General features: G+C 42.1%; 1 protein-coding gene across 1 annotated transcript in view; it reads left to right on the plus strand.

The window, feature by feature from the left end:
* The window catches only part of LOC142243005 (vomeronasal type-2 receptor 26-like), a 175,116-nt gene that overhangs the window by 107,007 nt on the left and 47,228 nt on the right, over nt 1–20,881 (plus strand). Inside the window, exons 4-6 of the mRNA XM_075314884.1 lie at nt 4,853–5,098; nt 6,159–6,282; nt 14,076–14,879. Of these exons, the coding sequence (XP_075170999.1) occupies nt 4,853–5,098; nt 6,159–6,282; nt 14,076–14,879 (1,174 nt within the window). The remainder of the gene's footprint in view (nt 1–4,852; nt 5,099–6,158; nt 6,283–14,075; nt 14,880–20,881) is intronic.

A 20,881-nucleotide genomic window follows, 5' to 3' on the forward strand; every position in this document is an offset into this window, starting at 1 on the left:
GAACTACAGGAGGATTCATATGCGCAAGACACAACAACATCACCAAGGTCCAGACGTTCATCATCACCAACGCGGCAGGCATGGGACCATGGGGGACAGGGATCAACAAGGGCGCATGGTAGCAGGTGAAATGTTGAGGAAGGTGCAGGAGAACATGAAGAAAGGGAGAAAGAACTGTCCATAGAGATGGAAGACTCAGCGGATGAGGGCAACCTTGGTCAAATTTCAGTTGAAAGAGGTTGGGGGGAGATGTCAGAGGAAGAAAGAACGGTTAGCACCTCTATGCCACAAACACAGTGTGGACTTGGTCCGCATGGCTGCACAAGACACATGAGTGCCTTCTTGCTGCACTACCTCCAACATGACCCTCGTATTGTCAAGATTAGAAGTGATGATGACTACTGGCTTGCAACACTATTAGATCCCCGGTACAAGTCCAAATTTTGTGACATAATTCCAGCCATAGAAAGGGACGCACGTATGCAGGAGTATCAGCAGAATCTGTTACTCAATCTTAGCTCGGTTTTTCCACCAAACAACCGTGCAGGTGCAGGGAGTGAATCTCCCAGTTGTAACTTGACAAACATGGGACGGTCTCGTCATCTTTAACAGTCTACCCGTACCAGTAGCACCATATCTGGTGCTGGTAACAGCATTTTTATTGAATCTTTTCATAATTTTTTTAGACCTTCCTTTGCAAGGCCACCAGAGACAACAAGTCTGACACATAGTCAATGGCTGGAGAGGATGTTACAGGAGTATCTCCAAATGAACATCGATGCCATTACTTTGCAAATGGAGCCTTGCTCATTTTGGGCTTCAAATCTTGAAAAATGGCCAGAGCTCTCCACTTACGACTTGGAGATTTTGTCGTGTCCAGCTGCCAGAGTTGTCTCTTAACGTGTCTTCAGTGCTGCTGGGTATGTGCTGACAGATAAGCGCACACGTCTGTCCAGTGACAATGTGGACAGAGTAACGTTCATCAAAATGAACAAGTCATGGATCCACAAGGAATTTACTACCCCTGTGTGATCCTGGGGAGAGTAAATGCTTGTGTATTTTGAATGTGCTTGATGCAAATCTAGCCGTGAAGTGTACAACTGGGGCACAAGTGCTGCCACTGAAGGGGTGGGTGTGTGTGTGGCCCAATTTTTGGAAAAAGGGAGACTCCGCTTGGAGTAACCCTTACTTACATTGTTTTTAAAAATGATCCAAGATGCACAGAGCTGGTATCAGGAAAGACTTAGCTACCTACCCCGGTGTCATCCTGGGGACGGTTAAGTATGGCGTATTTTTGAATGTGCTTGATGCAAATCTAGCTGTGAAGTGTACAACTGGGGCACAAGTGCTGCCACTAAAGAGGTGGGTGTGTGTGTGGCCCAATTTTTGGAAAAAAGGGAGACTCCGCTTGGAGTAACCCTTGCTTGCTGTGTTTTTCAAAAGGAGCCAAGATGAACAAGTCATGGTTCAGCAAAGACTTAGCTACCTACCCCGGTGTCCTCCTGGGGATGGTTAAGTATGGCGTATTTTTGAATGTGCTTGATGCAAATCTAGCTGTGAAGTGTACAACTGGGGCACAAGTGCTACCACTGAATGGGTGGGTGTGTTTGTGGCCCAATTTTTGGAAAAAAGGGAGAACTCCGCTTGGAGTCACCTTGTGGTGTTTTACATGATTTTAGAAGGGCGTGCCATGCCTATATCTGTGTCTCCTCCTCTTTTTCCTTGTCCATCTCTTTTGCTTTCGCATGAGTATATGTCCTTGTCACTTTCCCATGTGTTTGTGTTGTGTTGTGAGTTGTTTGTCACCTGATGGTGTGTTTTATATCTTTAATAAAATATTGTTAATGGGAATAACGTACCTCTAAAGTGTACAACTGGGGCACAAGTGCTGCCACTGAAGGGGTGGGTGTGTGTGTGGCTCAATTTTTGGAAAAAACGGAGATTCCGCTTGGAGTAACCCTTGCTTGCTGTGTTTTTTAAAAGGAGCCAAGATGAACAAGTCATGGTTCAGCAAAGACTTTGCTACCTACCCCGGTGTCATCCTGGGGACAGTTAAGTATGGCGTATTTTTGAATGTGCTTGATGCAAATCTAGCTGTGAAGTGTACAACTGGGGCACAAGTGCTGCCACTGAAGGGGTGGGTGTGTGTGGGGCCCAATTTTTGGAAAAAAGGGAGACTCCGCTTGCAGTAACCCTTGCTTACATTGATTTTAAAAATGATCCAAGATGAACAGAGCAGGGATCAGCAAAGACTTAGCTACCTACCCCAGTGTCATCCTGGGGACGGTTAAGTATGGCGTATTTTTGAATGTGCTTGATGCAAATTTACCTGTGAAGTGTACAACTGGGGCACAAGTGCTGCCACTGAAGGGGTGGGTGTGTGTGTGGCCCAATTTTTGGAAAAAAGGGAGACTCCACTTGGAGTCACCTTGCGGTGTTTTACATGATTTTAGAAGGGCGTGCCATGCCTATATCTGTGTCTCTTCCTCTTTTTCCTTGTCCAGCTCTTTTGTTTTTGCATGAGTATATGTCCTTGTCACTTTCCCATGTGTTTGTGTCGTGTTGTGAGTTGTTTGTCACCTTTTGGACACCTTTGAGGGTGTTTTTTAGGTGTTTTTATGTGTTTGTGATTGCCTCCCATTGTTTCCTATGCGGTTCGAGTGGTTCGCCGAATCGGTTTGCCGAACCGAACTCGAACGAGACCTCTGTTTGGCGAAACCGATCTCGAGCCGAACCGTGACCAGTTCGCTCATCTCTAGTTATGACGTATAGCCTTGGCCAACGAGATGCAGAGGTGGGGCAGATCACACTGCTGGAGTGGTCTCAGAACAAAGACCTATTCACCCTTCTACACAGTTTTGACATGGCGACGAAGATATTTAGCGCTGACAATGCCATTAACAGCATGACAATTACAGTCATTTACATGCTGGAACTCACTATAAACAGTATTTGGAGTCAGGTGGTCAGACAAGAGGAAGTGGAGGAAATACAGGAGGATTCATATGTGCAAGGGATAACAAGATCTACAAGGTCCAGATGTTCTGCATCACCAAGGCGGCAGGCATGGGATGGTGGGGGAGAGGGATTAACAAGGGCGCATGGTAGCAGCCAAACTGTTGAAAAAGATGCTGGAGCCCAGGAAGAAATGGAGGACGAACTGTTGATGTGCATGGAAGACTCAGCAGATGAGGGAGACCTTGATCACATTTCGGTTGTTCGAGGTGGGGGAGAGGCCAGAGGAAGGAAGCTTGGTTATCACCTCGCCGCCACAAACACAGCAAAGACTTGGTCCTCATCAATGCGCAAGACACATGAGCGCCTTCTTGCTGCACTACCTACAACATGACCCTCGGATTGTCTGAATTAGAAGTAATGATGACTACTGGGTTGCCACACTCTTACATCACCGGTACAAGTCAAAATTTGAGGAAATTATTCCAGCCATAGAAAGGGACGCACATATGCATTAGTATCAGCAGAAGCTGTTATGCAATCTTAGCTCGGCTTTTCCACTTAACACCAGTGGTGCACAGAGTGAATCTCACAGTTCTAACTTGCCAACCATGAGACTGTCGAGTCATCATCAGACAAACCGTACCAGCAACACCATTTCTGGTGGTAACAGCAATTTTATGGAAACGTTTCATGAATTTTTTTGACCATCCTTTGCAAGGTCACAAGAGACAAGAAGTCTGAAACATAGTCAACGCCTGGAGAAGATAATACAGAAGTATCTCCAAGTAAATATCGATTCCATGACTCTGCACTTGAGCTTTGCTCATTTTGGGCTTCCAATCTGGAAAAATGGCCTGAGCTTGCAACTTACGCCTTGGAGATTTTGTCGTATCCTGCAGCCAGCGTTCTCTCGGAATGTGTCTTCAGTGCTGCTGGGTCTTTGCTGACAGATAAGCGCACGCGTCTGTCCAGTGACAATGTGGTGAGACTAACATTCATCAAGATGAACAAGTCATGGATTTGCAAGGTCTTTTCTACCCCTGTGTCATCCTGGGGAGAGTAAAGGCTTGTGGATTTTAATTGTGCTTCATGCAAATCAACAGGGCAAGTTTGCAACTGGTGGACAACAGGGCAAGTTTGCAACTGGTGGACAACTGATGCCACTTAAGTGGTGTCTGTGGCCCGATTTTTGGAAAAAAGGGAGACTCTGGTGTGAGTCTCCTTGCTATGTTTTAGATGATCATTCATCAAGATGAACAAGTCATTGATCAGCAAGGACTTTTCTACCCCTGTGTCATCCTGGGGAGAGTAAAGGCTTGTGGATTTTAATTGTGCCTCATGCAAATCAACAGGTCAAGTTTGCAACTGGGGGACAACTGATGCCACTAAAGTGGTGTCTGTGGCCCAATTTTTGGAAAAAAGGAGACTCTGGTTGGAGTCCACTTGCTGTGTTTTAGATGATTTTAGAAGGGCATGACTTGCCTATATCTGTGTCTCCTCCTTCTTTTACTCAATCCAGCTCTTTTGTTTTTGCATGAGTATACCGTATGTACTTGTCACTTTTCCATGTGTTTGTGGTGTCTTATGAGTTGTTTGTCACCTTTTGGACACCTTAGAAGGTGTTTTCTGTGTGTTTGTATGTGTTTGTGTTTTCCTCCCATTGTTTTCAATGGGGTTCAAAGGTGTTCGTCGAACTGACCCGCCGTTCGACAAACCGAACCGAACTCGAACACTGGGGGGGGTGGCTCAACACTACTGTTAGCTTCTAGTCTTCATGCAAAACATATAACTGTTTTTTTTCAAATGCTAATATATAATATACTTATAACCTATATGTGGTTTTATAGAATCTGAATAATTTCATAGCAAAATCTTTATTTTAATTATGTTGTAGTTGAAACATTTCATGAAGCTTTTATGTATCAATGATTCGAAGACAGAGAAAGTATGTTTTAATGATAAAGGTGAAATACCTGAGATGTTAGAGATTCTTCATTTTATAACTAAACTACGTCACAATACTACAGGATCAGACACTATAGTAGGACTCACAGCAATTGTTGGTAAATTTGATGGATCCCATCCACCAGATGAACAACTGAATATTTCATCTTTACATATAACTTGGTTGAATAATAAGGTAAGTCACCAAGATATTAAACAGCTTGTCTCATTGTTTACTTGGGTCTTTCTACCTAAAAATACCAGCCCGCAGCCACCCCAGAAGTGGTGCATCTATTACATAAGCCAAATTGACATTTTGCCCGACTTTTCCTGATTGTCCCGGTGCAGTGGCAATCAGGGTACTACTTTTGGGGTTGACGTCAACTGTGAATTGACAGATAGCATCAAACACAGGAGTTAGGAATGGACAAGCGTTCATCGGAAATCCCCATTATTAACCCTGTAAATGTTCTGTTTGAAAACACCGACAAAGGAAAATAATAGTTTATTTAAATAAAGACTTCCCACTCTTTGTTCACCAATTTATGAATTAAAATAAATCCTTGAAATTCCGACGTAATCCAATGTTGAGTAAAGACTCCTTCACACTCCCTTGTTAACCAATTTTTTAATTAATAAGAATACCTTAAAGTTCTGACATAATCCAATAATGTAATTTCCCATGATATCCCTCAAATCCAATAGAGCCTTGTTATGAGCTTTTGGAACAAAGAGATCAGCGGCAGAGTCGGAGTTGCTGAAGCTTATGAGAAATTCCTGGCTGTCAATGCCCAGGAGTGACCTACGGAGCCTTGTTCTCAGAAAATTCTTAGAATGGAGCTCCATAGGTCACTAGCGATCAGCTCTTTAAGGTACAGAATTTCTCATGAGAATGAGAAATTCTGGGTCTGCCACTGATCACAGGTGACCTATGCAGCCTCATGCAAAGTTCACTTGATCTTGGGAATCTAGCTTTCCTATAATAATAGCATATTTTTCAAGGCCATTCTGGCCAATCACAAACTCAAAATTTAGGGTTATCCAAGATAATTCTTCTACTCCACAATATTCTTTCAAACACAAAAAAATTACAAATTGTTATGTGATAATTCTAGAACTAGAACAACACTAGAACGGACACAATTTAATTTTTCATTTTTTCTATATATTTTTTTGGTAACTCTTGAAGTCCAAACAACTTTTGAGTTTGCTTATGCCCTAAATCCTTTATAGTAATTTCTTTTTTTTTTCTATAGATGCCATATAGCCGGTGCTCAGAAGAGTGTTTTCCAGGCTCAAGAATAGCTGTCACAAAAGGGCATCACATTTGTTGCTATGACTGCATCTTGTGTTCTAGTGGAGAAGTTTCCAATAAGTCTGGTAATAAAAAATTGTAGAAACAAAATGTGTATTTTTTTAACCCCTTCACCCTGGGGCATTTTTCTCTTTTTCGTTTTTGTTGTTTGCTCCCCTTCTTCCGAGACTTGTAATTTTTCTATTCCTCCATCAATCTTGCCATATGAGGGCTTGTTCTTTGTACTTTTGAATTAAAACATTGGTTTTACCATATAGTGTACTGGAAAACAGGGGAAAAAACTTCCAAGTGCTGTGAAATTGCAAAAAAAAAGTGCAATTGCACAATTGTTTGTGGGATATTTTATTCACCGAGTTGAATATATGATAAAACTGATGTTTCAGTATGATGCCTCAGATTGGAATGAGTTTGCAGATACCAAACATCTTTACTTTTAGAGGTTAAAAAAATCCTGACGTTTGTCCCAAAAATAATTGAGCTTTTGGTGCCATTTTGTGAGAACGGTAGAGTTTTCATTTTTCAGGATCTTTGGCTCAGTGGTGACTTAATTTGTGTCTTGAGCTAGCATTTTTAACTATTCAAATTTTGTGTAGATGCTCCATTTTGATCACCTGTTATTGCATTTTAAACATTTTTACGGCAACCAAAAAGCGTAATGTTGTCATTTGCAATTTTTTTCTCGCCATGCCATTTTCCCCTTAAATTATTTGATTTTACATTTTGATAGATCGGGCATTTTTAAACCAATACCAAATATGTGTATATTTTTTTAACTTTATTTTCCATGGAGCAAATGGGGGGTGATTTGAACTATTAGGGTTCTTTTATTTTTTCATATTTTAAAAACTTTTCTTTCATTTTCTTTTATACTAGTCCCCATATTGAACTTTATAAATCAGCTGTCTGATTGCCTGTGCATTTCTGTTGATCAGAGCTGCACAGCTCTGTTCAGCAGAATTGTAGCGTTCCAGTCAATGCCAGCACTCTGTCGGCTCTAACTGGAAATATGTCATTATAGAAACAGGGGTCATGATATGACCCATCAATACTATGGCAACCATTGGTTCCCCATGATAATGTCACAGCGCTTTCTATGGCAGCGGAAAATGGTGCATTCCCCACTGTGGCCGTTTAAATCATGTTGTCACATTTTGACAGCACGATCTGAGTGGTAAGCAAGCGTGGGTGGATCACCCACGCTGCTGTTCAAATCAGCAGACATTTGCGAAGATCACCGCCGGATCACCACAGTAACCAGCAGTGATTACCCCAATATTACCAAGGGGTAAAAGTACAGTCTTTAGATTATTTCCCCGTATCCAAATGTTTACTTTGTGCACAACTTGGAATTCAAATTTAAAATATCCTAATGACATTAACGACTAGGTATGCGCGAACACAAGCTGTAAAGCTCAGGCTTTGTACAGGACACTGGGTGTCTGGGTCTCAGACTCAAACACGGACTTTTAAAAAAAGCACATGCCTGAGTTCAGGTACTGTTTGTTCATAGATATGAGTGGACCCAAACTTTAACATTTGGTGCTCGCACCTAACACAGACTTTACAGAAAAAAAAAATCAGTGTTCAAGTTCAGCATTTTGGTGCTTTACACATGCTAACCACCCAAGTGAGCATTGCTGTGCTTAAGTAAAATTGGTGCTCGGCCCAGTGTGAGCCATTTGCAGTGTTTGAATGACTCGCACTGGAGGTAAAATCAGTCTTATCGGATGTAATGTGCACATAAAATAAAAATGTAAAAACTCTGTTTTTGTAAATTGGCCAATGTACGTAAGCCCACAATCCTCATCACGGATCCTCACGCTTGCGGGTCCCTACACTGATAAATATCAAAAATAGCAACTAAAAGAGGAGCTAAAAACTAATACCTCACATATATTTTATATGTATTTTTTGCACTTTGACTATGCGGGGTGCAGCCGGGCCTCTTAATACGGCCGTGCATAGTGGAATTTCTGTCCCTTATGTGCTGCAGTGAGTAGTGTCCGGGTAACCCGCCTAATCTAATAGTAAGGGCGTGGTAATAGGTTGCTGGCTGGACACCATGCGCATACAAGTGTGAACAGTGCCCTATGCGTGCCACTGGTGTGCAATTTACCTTGCACCTGTGAAGTGTCCATCATGTTGAGAGGCTTGTCTGCATCCTGTTTGTGCATTAGATGTGTTGGCCTGGGCTAACTGGACTGGTTGCCCTTTTTTGCTGTGAGTACATTTTATAATCCATTTTTGGGGGCGTTTTTAGCTCCTCTTTTTGTTGCTATTTTTGATAACTAGGATCTGCCCCAAACACTCTGTCACACAAGATGGCGCCGGCAGGAGCCAATGGCGGAATGCCACATCATCAGTGACGTCACGTGACCAGTCATCATCAGATGACAAATGATGGGGTGCCAGGTCATAGAGGCGGGCTTCCACGAGCCAGTCTGGAGTGGCCACATCATCAGGGCACCTGACACTATACAGCCTATAAGACCCTGCCACATCACAAACATGCCTAGTGAAGTCCTCACCAGACTTAGCCCCAGAAACAGCACCAAGTGTGTGAGCATGCTCAGTTGTCTGAACTGAGGACATAGCCTCAGGAAGGGAATTAACAGGCTGAGCAATGCTCAGTAGGAAACACATCGGACTTAGCTACAGCACAAAGGGCAAGTACCTAGGCAAAGAAGCTTTACGCACGAAGTGTGTGACCATGCTCAGTAGCCTGAACTGAGGACTTAGCCTCAGAAATGGAACTAACAGGCTGAGCATGCTCACTAGGCGAAACACTGGACATAGGCTCTGGCTGGGAAAAAAACACACACAGGGAAAACATTTTTTTTATTTAAATTAACACTCCCACACACACCCACGTTCACCAGTTTATTGAATAGAAGAAATACTTGATGTTCTGACTTATCCATGGTTCACCAATTTAATAATTTAAATGAAAAGCTGGAAGCTCTTATGTAATCCAATAGAGTAATATCTCAGAACAAGGTTTCATAGGTCACTGCCAGTTAGCAGCAGCACGGAATTTCTCACACATGGTGACATTACTGAGTTACTGACATCACCGCTTTTGAGAAATTCCATGATGTGCCACTTCTGAGGTGGCTCTTATTTTTAAGCTGGGACGTGCCAAATACCATGGGCCCTCCTTGTCTGATAATATTATCCCCCAGCTGTCTGCTATACATTGGCTGGTTATCAAAAATAGGGGGGAACCAAAGTCATTTTTTAAATTATTTATTTAAATACAAAGTAGCACAAAAATGTCAGCAATAATTTACTGTTAAGATTAAAATATTGCAATTTTAAAAGACAAATTGTACATACAAGTACAAAGACAGCCTATTAAGGCTGAAATGACAATAGGCCAGACTGTGATCAAATAACCTTTCTTTTTTTAAAGATGAATAAATAGCACCAGCCACAATGGTGAAATAGTGCTCACCAAGCGGCGCTGAGCCTATACAAGACCCAAGTAGACAATATATCAACTAAAATGAGAATATAATCAGATCTCACCAGTTGTGTTGGTCCAAGAGCAGATGGAATGAGATCCCCTCTATTTGTTAATAACAAGCCAAGGTAAAGCTGACAGCTGGGGGTTGCAGCCTGCAGTTGTCTGCTTTTCCTGTGCTAGTTATCAATAATAGGCCGAACCACAAGATTTTTTTTATGAATTCCCCATCCACATTTGTTTGCAGGGATATTGCCTCCATTTTGCTTCCTTTAGCAGACCTTTAGCCCTTACTATGACCATTTTACAGACATTTTACATTACAGAAGTATAAGTCTTCATTGACTTATACAGTCCCTGACAGAAGTTCTGTCGCTTATCCATGTTATGCAAATAAAAGCTTATAACCTGACTTTAAATTCATCCATTAATTTTATAAATTACTCTTTTGAAATCTGAAACCTTCCCAAATTTGGTTTAGGTTATGAATATAAAGTTGCTGCAAAGCTGAAATATTGATCATTTAATGAACACAGAAAATTCAGATTTTGGCAAGACAAAAGTTTTGTTGCCCACAGAAAGTAATGTAAAATTCAAACAAATAATTAACTTCTAATACAAAGATATGTTGCATAACATTGGTGAAAGAAGTTGTGGTAATATTAGAGCCATATTTAATATTTTGTGTGACTTCCATGAGCTTGAAGAACTGCATCCATGCGGTTCAACAATGATTCATACAAATTATTGATGAAGTAATCAAGAATAGCAAAGACAGCAGTCTTACATGCTTCCCAGAGTTCATCTAGATTCTTTGGTTTTGTCTTCCAAGCTTCCTCTTTCATCTTACCCCAAACTTGCTCAATGATGTTCATGTCTGGTGACTGGGCTTTACAGTCCTTTAGCACCTTGATCTTCTTTGCCAGGAGGAACATTGTTGAAGAGATGGATGTATGAGATGGAGCACCATCCTGCTGCAGAATGTGACCCCTTTTATTACCGGGAATGTAAGAGGTAGCTAATGCTTCTTGATATTTTAGGCTATTGATATTGCCTTCCACCTTAAAAATGTTTCACACACCCCCATACTAAATGTAACCCCAGACCATGATCTTTCCACCACCATACTTAACTGTTTTCTGGGTGTATTTTGGATTCATATGGGCTCCAGTAGGTCTTCTGCAGTATTTGCAGCGGCTGTTGTGTAATTCAACTGAAGATTCATCAGAGAAATCCACCTTCTGCCACTTTCCCAGCATTCATCTGTTTAGCAGGCTGTGGGACTTTTAATTGCCTTTTGTTTAGTGATGACTTCTGGGCACTGATTCAACCATGGAGGCCATTTCGAGACAGAATCCTACAAACTGTTCTAGTTGACACAGGGACTAGGTTATCAGGCCTTTTGGAGCTCTGCTGCAGTGGAAGAGGGGCTGGATTTGGATTTTTTAACCAACAAACGTTCCTCCTGAGCAGTTGTCTTGCGGAGTCTGCTGGGCCTGGGCTTGTCAAAAACATCTCCAGTCTCTTCAAATCTTTTTTTAATTCTTTGTACTTGACGCTGAGACACATTAAAGGGGCCAGCCATCTCTGCAGTGGATCTGGTCTTCAGCCTCTTCATAATCAAGACTTTGGTCGCAGGGTAGATTTTTGGCATGTTTGGGAGGGTTTCAGCTTTCAAAAGAGTAATTTGTAAAACCAATGGATGAATTTAAAGTTAGGTTATAAGTTTTTATTTACATAACATGGATAAGCAACAAAACTTCTGTCAGGGACTGTATGAGATTTGTGGTCCTGGGTCATGTTTGGGTCAAGTCTAAGGGGCACTTTGCACACTACGACATCGCAGGTGCGATGTCAGTGGGGTCATGTCGAAAGTGACGCACTTCCTGCGTTGCTCTTGACATTGTAGTGTGTAAAGCCTAGATGATACGATTAACGAGTGCAAAAGCATCGTAATCGTATCATCGGTGTAGTATCGTCGAAAACCATAATTACCTTGCTGCGACGGTCCTATGTTGTTCCTCGTTCCTGCGGCAGCACACATTGCTGTGTGTGAAGTCGCAGGAGTGAGGAACATCTCCTACCTGTGTCATCGTGGCTCCTGACAGCTATGCGGAAGGAAGGAGGTGGGCGGGATGTTTACATCCTGCTCATCTCCGCCCCTCCGCTTCTATTGGCCGCCTGCCGTGTGACGTTGCTATGACGCCACATGGCCCGCCCCCTTAATAAGGAGGCGGGTCGCCGGCCAGAGCGACGTCGCAGGGCAAGGTGAGTGCATGTGAAGCTGGCGTAGCGTCAATTTTCGCTACGCCAGCTATCACCACATATCGCTGCTGCGACAGAGGCGGGGACTATCGCACTCGGCATCGCAGCATTGGCTTGCGATGTCATAGTGTGCAAACTACCCCTAAGTATCAACAAAACTTTAACTACAGTCTGGCTGAACCCAATGAACTCAAACCTCCACTGGTCCGCTCATTTCTATTAATGACACATAGACATATAATGAATGTAAAGAATGTAAAGAATGACATTGCAAAATACCCTAAAATTTGTTCTCAATATTATCATTAGATCTTACCCAGTCTGTTAACTTAGGCATTCAATTCAATTGAATTTAGCAGATTCACTTTAATTCATCTGTGAAATTCAAATCACACTGAATTTTATTTCATAGAATTATTAGATGGTAGAGTTTGAAGAGACCTCAAGGGCCATCGGGTCCATGTGAGTTCAGGCTTTCCTAAATCATCCCAGTGATATGTTTATCCAGATTTCTCTTTAAGACTTCTGTTGTTTTAGAGTTCACTACCTACCGTGGTAGCCTGTTCCACTCTCTGGCTGTCAGTCACTGTCAGAAAGCTATTCCTAATGTCCAATCTGAATCTCCTTACTTTTATTTTGATCCCATTGCTTCTTCTAATTTCTTCTGCTAATTAAAATATAGTAGTTCCCTCTGCACTGTGACTACCTTTCAGATATACACTACAGTTGAAAGGTTTGGGGTCACCCAGACAATTTTGTCTTTTCCATGACAATCATACTTTTATTTATCAACTGAGTTGCATAATGAATAGAAAATATAGTCCAGACATTGACTACGTTAGAACTAATGATTTTTACTTGAAATAATAATTTTCTCCTTCACACTTTGCTTTTGGCACAGAATACTCCTTTGCAGCAATTCCAACTTAGCAGACCTTTGGCATTCTAGCTGCTAATTTGCGGGGGTAATCTGGAGATATTTCCCCTCATGTTTCCAGAAGCCCCTCCCACAAGTTGGATTGGCTTTATGGGCACTTTTTGGTACCATACGGTCACGCTGCTCACACAACAGCTCTATAGGGTTGAGATCTGGTGACTGGACTGACCACTCCATTACAGATAGAATACCAGCTACCTGCTTCTTCTCTAAATAGTTCATGCAAAATTTGGAGGTGTGCTTTGGGTCATTGTCCTGTTGTAGGATGGAATTGGCTCCAATCATGCGCTGTCCACAGGGTATGGCATGGCGTTGCAAAATGGAGTGACAGCCTTCCTTATTCAAAATTCCTTTTACCTTGTACAAATCTCCTACTTTACCAGCACCAAAGCAATCCCAGACCATCACATTACCTCCACTATGCTTGTCAGATGGCGTTATGCACTCTTCCAGCATCTTTTCAGTTTTCTGTGTCTCACAAATGTTCTGCTGTGTGATCCAAACACCTCAAACTTCGATTCATCTGTAAATAACATTTTTTTCCAATCTTCCTCTGTCTAATGTTTTTGTATTTTTGCCCATTAATCTTTTTCTTTTATTAGCCCGTCTCAGATATGGCTTTTCTTTGCCACTCTGCCCTGAAGGCCAGCATCCCGGAGTTGTCTCTTCACTGTAGTTGTTGACACTGATGTTTTAAGGGTACTATTTAATAAAGCTGCCAGTTGAGGACCTGTGAGACATTGATTTCTCAAACTAGAGACTCTAATGTACTTGCCCTGTTGCGCAGTTGTGAAGCGCGGCCTCCCACGTCTCTTTCTACTCTGGTTAGAGCCTGTTTGTGCTCTCCTCTGAAGGGAGTAGTACACACCATTGTAAGAAATCTTCAGTTTCTTGGCAATTTCTCACATGGAATATCCTTTATTTCTAAGAACAAGAATAGACTGTCGAGTTTCACATGAAAGTTCTCTTTTTCTGGCCATTTTGAGAGTTTAATGTAACCAACAAATATAATGCTCCAGATAGATCTTAGTAATAGAAAAGGCATTGTCTAATTTGGGGACAATTCTTTTAAGACAAAATTAAGCAATGTTATTTTGAGGCTAATTTTCCATGAACACTTTTTAAATATTGTCAAAAACACTTTTTTGCACATTTCTTTTAATTTTTCTAATAGTTACATTTCTGTATTTCAGATGCTGAAAACTGTGAAAAGTGTTTGTACACTGAATGGCCAAATGAAGCAAGAGACAAGTGTGTCCCGAAAGTTATTGAGTTTCTCTCTTATGACACCGATGTAGTCACCTATGTCTTCTTATTCTTCTTAGTATTATCTTCTACTACAATTGTATTAATAATCGGAATATTTACATTTTTCTGGAATACTTCGGTTGTCAGAGCCAATAATCGTAACCTCAGCTTCATTATCCTTGTTTCTCTCAAGCTCAGTTTGCTCTGTATTCTCCTCTTCATTGGTAAACCAGTGGACACAACCTGTATGTTACGGCACATCTGCTTTGGAATCATCTTCACTGTTGTGTTATCCTCAGTCTTGGCCAAGACCATCATGGTTTGTATTGCCTTCAAAGCCACCACACCAAGCAGTTCCTGGAGAAAATGGATTGGAGTTAAACTCCCTAACTCTATAGTGATAATTTTATCATCTCTTCAGGTCCTAAATGGAATAGTCTGGTTGTCCCTTTCTCCTCCATTTCAAGAAATAGATATGGACTCCACTCCAGGAAAGATCATCATTCAATGCAATGTCGGTTCAAGACTGGCCTTTTATTTTATGTTGGGTTATATGGGATTTCTGGCAGTGATGAGTCTAATTCTGGCTTTCATGGTGAGAAAATTACCTGATATCTACAATGAAGCCAAGTACATCACCTTCAGCATGCTGGTGTTCTGCAGTGTGTGGATCTGTGCCATCCCAGCGTATCTAAGCAGTAAGGGAAAAAATATAGTCAGTGTAGAAGTTTTTGCTATATTGGCCTCAGGTAATGGGATTATGATTTGTATATTCTTACCTAAGCTGTGGAACATACTGACAAAATCAGAAATGAAAACAAGTAATTTTTTTGAAAAATGAATAAAAAAGTGCCTTGACTTCATACTTTTTTTTGATTCCTAGCCAATAAAGATGGGCAGACCCATGGAAGTTTGGGTTGTGCGAGTTTAAAGGGACTTTAGATAAAGTATGTTCTCCATCCAAACTTGACTTGAACCTCATTGGCAGTAACGGATTCGGAAGCTTGGCTGTCCGCAAGCATACAGCCAGCCATAAACAGAGTACTTCCTGGGGAAGGACGGCAGGGTTTATCATTTTTTATGTACACACTACATCCAATAACACTGATTTTACCACCAGCGCGAGCCATTCAAACACTGTAAATGGCTTGCACTTAGCCGAGCACAAAAAGAGGTTACATACAGTACAGACCAAAAGTGTGGGCACACCTTCCCATTCAAAGAGTTTTCTTTATTTATTTTCATGACTCTGAAAATTGTAGATTCACATTGAAGGAATCTACAATTTTCAGAGTCATGAAAATAAAGAAAACTCTTTGAATGAGAAGGTGTGTCCAAACTTTTGTCGGTACTGTATATGAAGCAGCCAAATATCAAGCTCGAACACATGATTTTTTTTTCCTCATGATTGCATTACTACGTTTTTTTGCCGGATTCACCACTGTAACATTCTTCGCTTCCTTCTTCCCCTCCAACTCCTTTTCTGCTGAGCTACACATCTGCGTGCCACTCAGTTCACACCAGATTTGATCTAACACTTCATCATCAGTCCCTATGTTGTCCTACTCCTCTTCCTGGCCTGACATCACATAACAGTATGCATGCGCTTCAGGTATCTGAGTCTCACCATCATCACCTCCACCCCCGGTGGTTAACGTCAGTTGACAAGGGTCTGGATCCTGCTCGGACTCTACCTTCTTCTAGGCCAGGATCCAACTGAGAAATATTTTCGGCATTGGTTCGGATGCTTTCCTCCTTTTGAATCTATGAATCTTTGGAACAGACCTCTGATGCTCATGATATAGAAAGTGTGAACAGCTCTGCCGACTTACCCATGTGTCAGTTTGCCGATTGGCGATTTGTGACGTGGGGGAAACAAGTGTAATTGGGGTGCCACTACTGAAGAACTAACTGTTTGTGAGGTGCAGGATGAGGAGGACAGGCCACTTAATGCAGCGCTTGCCATCCACTCTAGCACATGATGTTTATCAGCCTCATTTAGAAGTTGAAACAATGTGCAGCTGCCAAATAAATCTAGTGGAGTAGGCTGTACAGTAATGGAAGTTGTTCTCATTTCTCTTGGAATAGGATGATCCATTGTTTGCTCAATAGAGCTGCGACTAACAGAACTTTGCACACGTACACCTCCAACACTCCGCCTATTCACTCTTCCACCACAAACTTATCATGATTTACCACTCATGGTTGATGTACCTTTCCACTTTCTAATAGATGTTTCCCAAATATACTGCCACACCTGTCAGACACCTGACACAAAAGATATATTATTTATTTCCTGTCTAACTTGGCAATATTGTGAAGGTCATTAAAAAAACAATAACTTGAAATGTGGTTCACTGCATAATTATGCGTAGACAATGTAAAGTACCAAAACCTTTTTAGCTTCTTCACTAGCAAATTTACAGCTGTCACTACTAACTAACAAAACCTAGAAATGTAGTTGACTGTGGAATTTTACCAGGCAATGAAAAATGTCAAGACCTTTTTAGCTAGTTCACTAGAAAATTGACAGCAGACAGTACTAACTAATAGAAATGAATTAACTTCTTGAGAATAGGTTCAGCAAGCTCAACTGAACAAGTGGTTCAATCATTGAACCTTTATCAAACTGAACTTTGAACCTTTATATAACCTTTCCAAACCCCATTGAATTCATTAGGAGGTTAAATGTAAGGCAAAACAGCAAAAATAGATTTAACAGTACAGCACCACTGTTTTCCCATAGCCATTAGCTTACTTGACATAAGAAATATAGAGGTGGATGGGAGACCGGTGTAGGTCTGGTACTCCCATACCCCTGCCAGTATAGACAAGACACAACTTTGAGACCTATCTAGTAGTATCGACATTAAAAATCCTTTTAGAAAGAAATCAGTACAGTAGCATCAATTGCCCCCCTCCCCATAGGGACTTATAAGAGCAGGGAGTTATGGTCCAAGCAACACACAGGCTATGTCTGGCATTTCAATTTTAAAAATGAAGACAAGCTTGAGTGACTGGGGTAGGCCTCTTGCTCCCAGAAAACACCAAATTCCAGCCTATGTGCTGAGTAGAGGGGATAATAGGTCTTCCAATGTAAGATCCACAGCAAAAATTGCAAAGGTTTTTTTTATGGAAGACATGTATCAAAATAATCAGCATAAAGAAGTTACACCATAATTAAACAAACTTGGCAATACTGTATCCTGCTTGAATTGCGCCTTTGCACATGGCCTTCCCTGGCTCCAGGTTCAGTGGAGACAGCCATTTATCAAATTTGGCCTGTATAGTGTTCCACAACTCTGCAGCTGTGTCACTGGGTTCTCTGATCTTTATTAATTGAAGCCCTGCCTAATTGCGTTGACTTACACATAGGATGTTGCCTGGCATTTAAATTTTAAAATGCAACAGCAATATTTCAAATCCTTTCAGGCAGACATCAGTACATGAGCATCAATTGCCCCCTCCCTATAGGGCCTTAAAAGAGCCGGGAGGTACAGTCCATGTAAGACAAGCTGTAGCCCTGCATTTCAGTTTTAAAAACAAAGACATGCTTGAGTAACCGGTGTAGGCTTCTTGTTCCCAGAAGACTCGCACTACAGACGAAAATCTCTTTGCTGCCCTTGAATACACATTTGAATGAAGACTCAATGGAAATTGCCAAAGTAACCTCCTTGCCTTACTTCTCCTTCTTATCTGCTGAACTACATATCTGCGTGCCTCTGGATTCACACCAAATGGGATCTACAATTTCACAATCCGGCTCTATGTTGTCCCACTCCTCCTCTTCCTGACCAGACATCCCAGGACAGTACTCGTGCACCTCAGGTATCTGAGTCTCTCTCATCACCATCACCTCCACCTCCAGGCGCTAACATTGATTGATGAGGGTCAGGATCATGCTGGGACCATACTTCGTCCAGCATCTACTGTTTATCAGCCTTATTTCAAAGTTGACGCAATATGCGTTTGTCAAAGAGATCTAGTGGATTAGGCTGTCCAGTAATGGAAGCTGTCCTCATTTCTTTTGGGATAGGATGAGCCAGCTTTTGCTCACTAGATCTTTGACTAACAAAACTTCCCACATGTACACATCCAACACCCAGCATATTCCCCCTACCACTTTTTATGCATCCTTCCCTTTTCAAACAGATATTTTGCAATCATACACCCACACCTATCAGACAAGTCATGACTAGGACTGAGCGGATCCGGACTGTAAAAGTCCAGATCCGCGCGGTTTCAAAGATGCCTGGGTGCCGGACCCAGGCCTGAGATACCGGGTGCACGATCCGGATCCGGCACTGGGGAAATTAGTTGAAAATTAGAGAAAACAGGAGTTAAGTGAGAGTTTCATACTTACGGAGACTTGTTGTCATGGCAGCAAACTGCTTCCGGGTCGCACATTCACTTCCTGTACTGCGCATCTTTCCGTGCTTTCCACCATTGACCGGCTGTCCTGTCCTCTGTGTTTGGTTGCAGTCAGATGCTCCCCCAGCCTTTCACAATGTCTGCCTGCAGTCATTACTCATTGAGGCTCAGTCATAGGCTACACTCACAGCTGGCGGTCGTTCTCTACAGCTGCTACCTGTGAGATGTAGCACAACTGGATACGTCTTCATGGGACGTTGTGTGGATTACGCCGGACCTACAGGGTGTTGAGGATTAACAAAGTGGTGAAGGAGGGTGTGTTTTGTATTTTTTTTCAAATAAAGGATTTTTCCTTTGTGTTTGTGTTTATTTACTGTCACTCAAAGATTAGTGATGCAGGTGTCTCATAGACGCCTGTGCCATCACTAACCTGGGGCTTAGTAGCAGCTGTGCGCTGCTATTAACCCCTTATTACTCCAATTGCTATTGCACCAGACCAATCGAGAAGAGCCGGTAGAGCACCGGGATTGTCACTTCTAATGGATGCGGCAATACCGGGCGGCTGCGGGCTAAAAATACCAGCTCCCAGCTAGCTTTATCTTGGCTGGGTATCAAATTTAGGGGGGAAGGCACGTCATTTTTTTTTTAAATTATTTATTTTCATTAAAAAAAAATGCATGTTTCTCTTAGGCCGGAGTCATACTTGCAAGGGACTCGCACAAGTCTGACATCGTATCACCGACACAGCCGCACACTCTGACAGGAGCATGCATGTGTTTTTAGATACAAGCACACTCATGTTTAGAGCACAGCAGGGAGTTCCAGGTGATGTCATGCCAGACTTCTACGAGTCTGACATCGTGCCATCGGCACAGCCGCTTACTCAGACAGGAGAGTGCATGTGCTTCTAGATACATGCATGCTCATTTTCAGAGCACAGCAGGCCACGTCGGGTGATGTCATGCCAGACTTGTACGAGTCTGACATCACATCAGTGGCACAGCCACAAACTCTGACAGGAGCGTGTATTTGTTTCTAGGTACATGCACGCTCTCCATACTGACCCGCAGACACTTCCCTGCCCAATGGCCATCCTGGCAAATGTGATTGGTTGCAGTCAACTGACACGCTGACACTCAGGGTGGAGGCGGGTCTAACTGCAACCAATTACACACGCTGGTGGGCAGGCAAAAGAGTGAATATTGAATTGTCGGCTCCGGAAGAGAAAAGCATTACCCAGAAGGAGTTTACCAGCATGACACAGCCTAGGTGAGTATACCGCACGCACTCCTGCCCCCCTATCCCTTCCACCAATGTTTTTAATCTCCGGATTGTGGTCCCCATTGATTTATATGGGTACTGGATTCCGGAGTGGATCGGGCTTTTTTTATTGAGCAGTGATCTGCCAGTCCCAGATTTTTGCCAGTCCGAGAAGCTCTAGTCATGACATAAAAGCTTAATTATTTCCTTACTGTCTTAGTTGGCAATATTGGGAAGGTACTAAAAAGTACCACTACCTTCAAATGCGTTTCACTCTGTAATTTGAAGCAGATATGAAAAAGAGCCAAGAACACCTTTTTAGCTTGTTTAATAGCAAATTTCTGAGCAGGCACTAATAAAAATACCTACAAATGTGTTCTACTGCGTAGTTTTTGAGCAGGCAATTAAAATTGCCAAGAACAACTTGTTAGCTGGTTGCCTCAAAAATTTACAGCAGTCATGGCATTGCTAACTAGCAATACCTATAAATGTGTTTGCATAATTTTCAGGAGGCAATTAAAATTGTCAAGAACCACTTTTTACATGATTTCCTAACAACTTTTTAGACCACACACATGGCTAAGTAGCAATACCTATAAATATGTTTGCATAATTTTGAGTAGGCAATTGAAAGCACTTTGTTTTGCCATGTGTGTGAGGAAATGGTCTTTTTTGTGACCAAAACTTCGGGAATGAAGGCTGGCTGCTCTGTGCTGAGAGAGGGTGGAGCAAGATGTACACAACCAAGCAGTGGGATCTGAGGGAGGAGTCTTGCTGTCAGTGGTGAGGAGTCTTATAGCAGCAATGTTCCTCTGGGTAATATGGTTTGTCAGTCTCCACAAAAATAAAGGTTTTCCCCTTAAACCCCAGTAGAGCTTCTTATTCAGCCAGATCAGATCTCATGCTTTGCATTGACAAGGCACAATCATCCCAAAACACCATGTCTGCAAATTGAGGTTCTGATCTGGCATAAATCCTATGTCATATGTAAAGGCCCATTAAAGGGCTACCTTTGACTTTGAGGATTGCTACTTCCATAAGATGACAATGGAGTTTGTCACCTTCTTCCCTGAAGACACAATTTGAATATTACCCAGAGGAGCATAGTAGCTATAAGACT

Source organism: Anomaloglossus baeobatrachus, chromosome 1, assembly GCF_048569485.1.
Source record: "Anomaloglossus baeobatrachus isolate aAnoBae1 chromosome 1, aAnoBae1.hap1, whole genome shotgun sequence".
Taxonomy (NCBI): Eukaryota; Metazoa; Chordata; class Amphibia; order Anura; family Aromobatidae; genus Anomaloglossus; species Anomaloglossus baeobatrachus.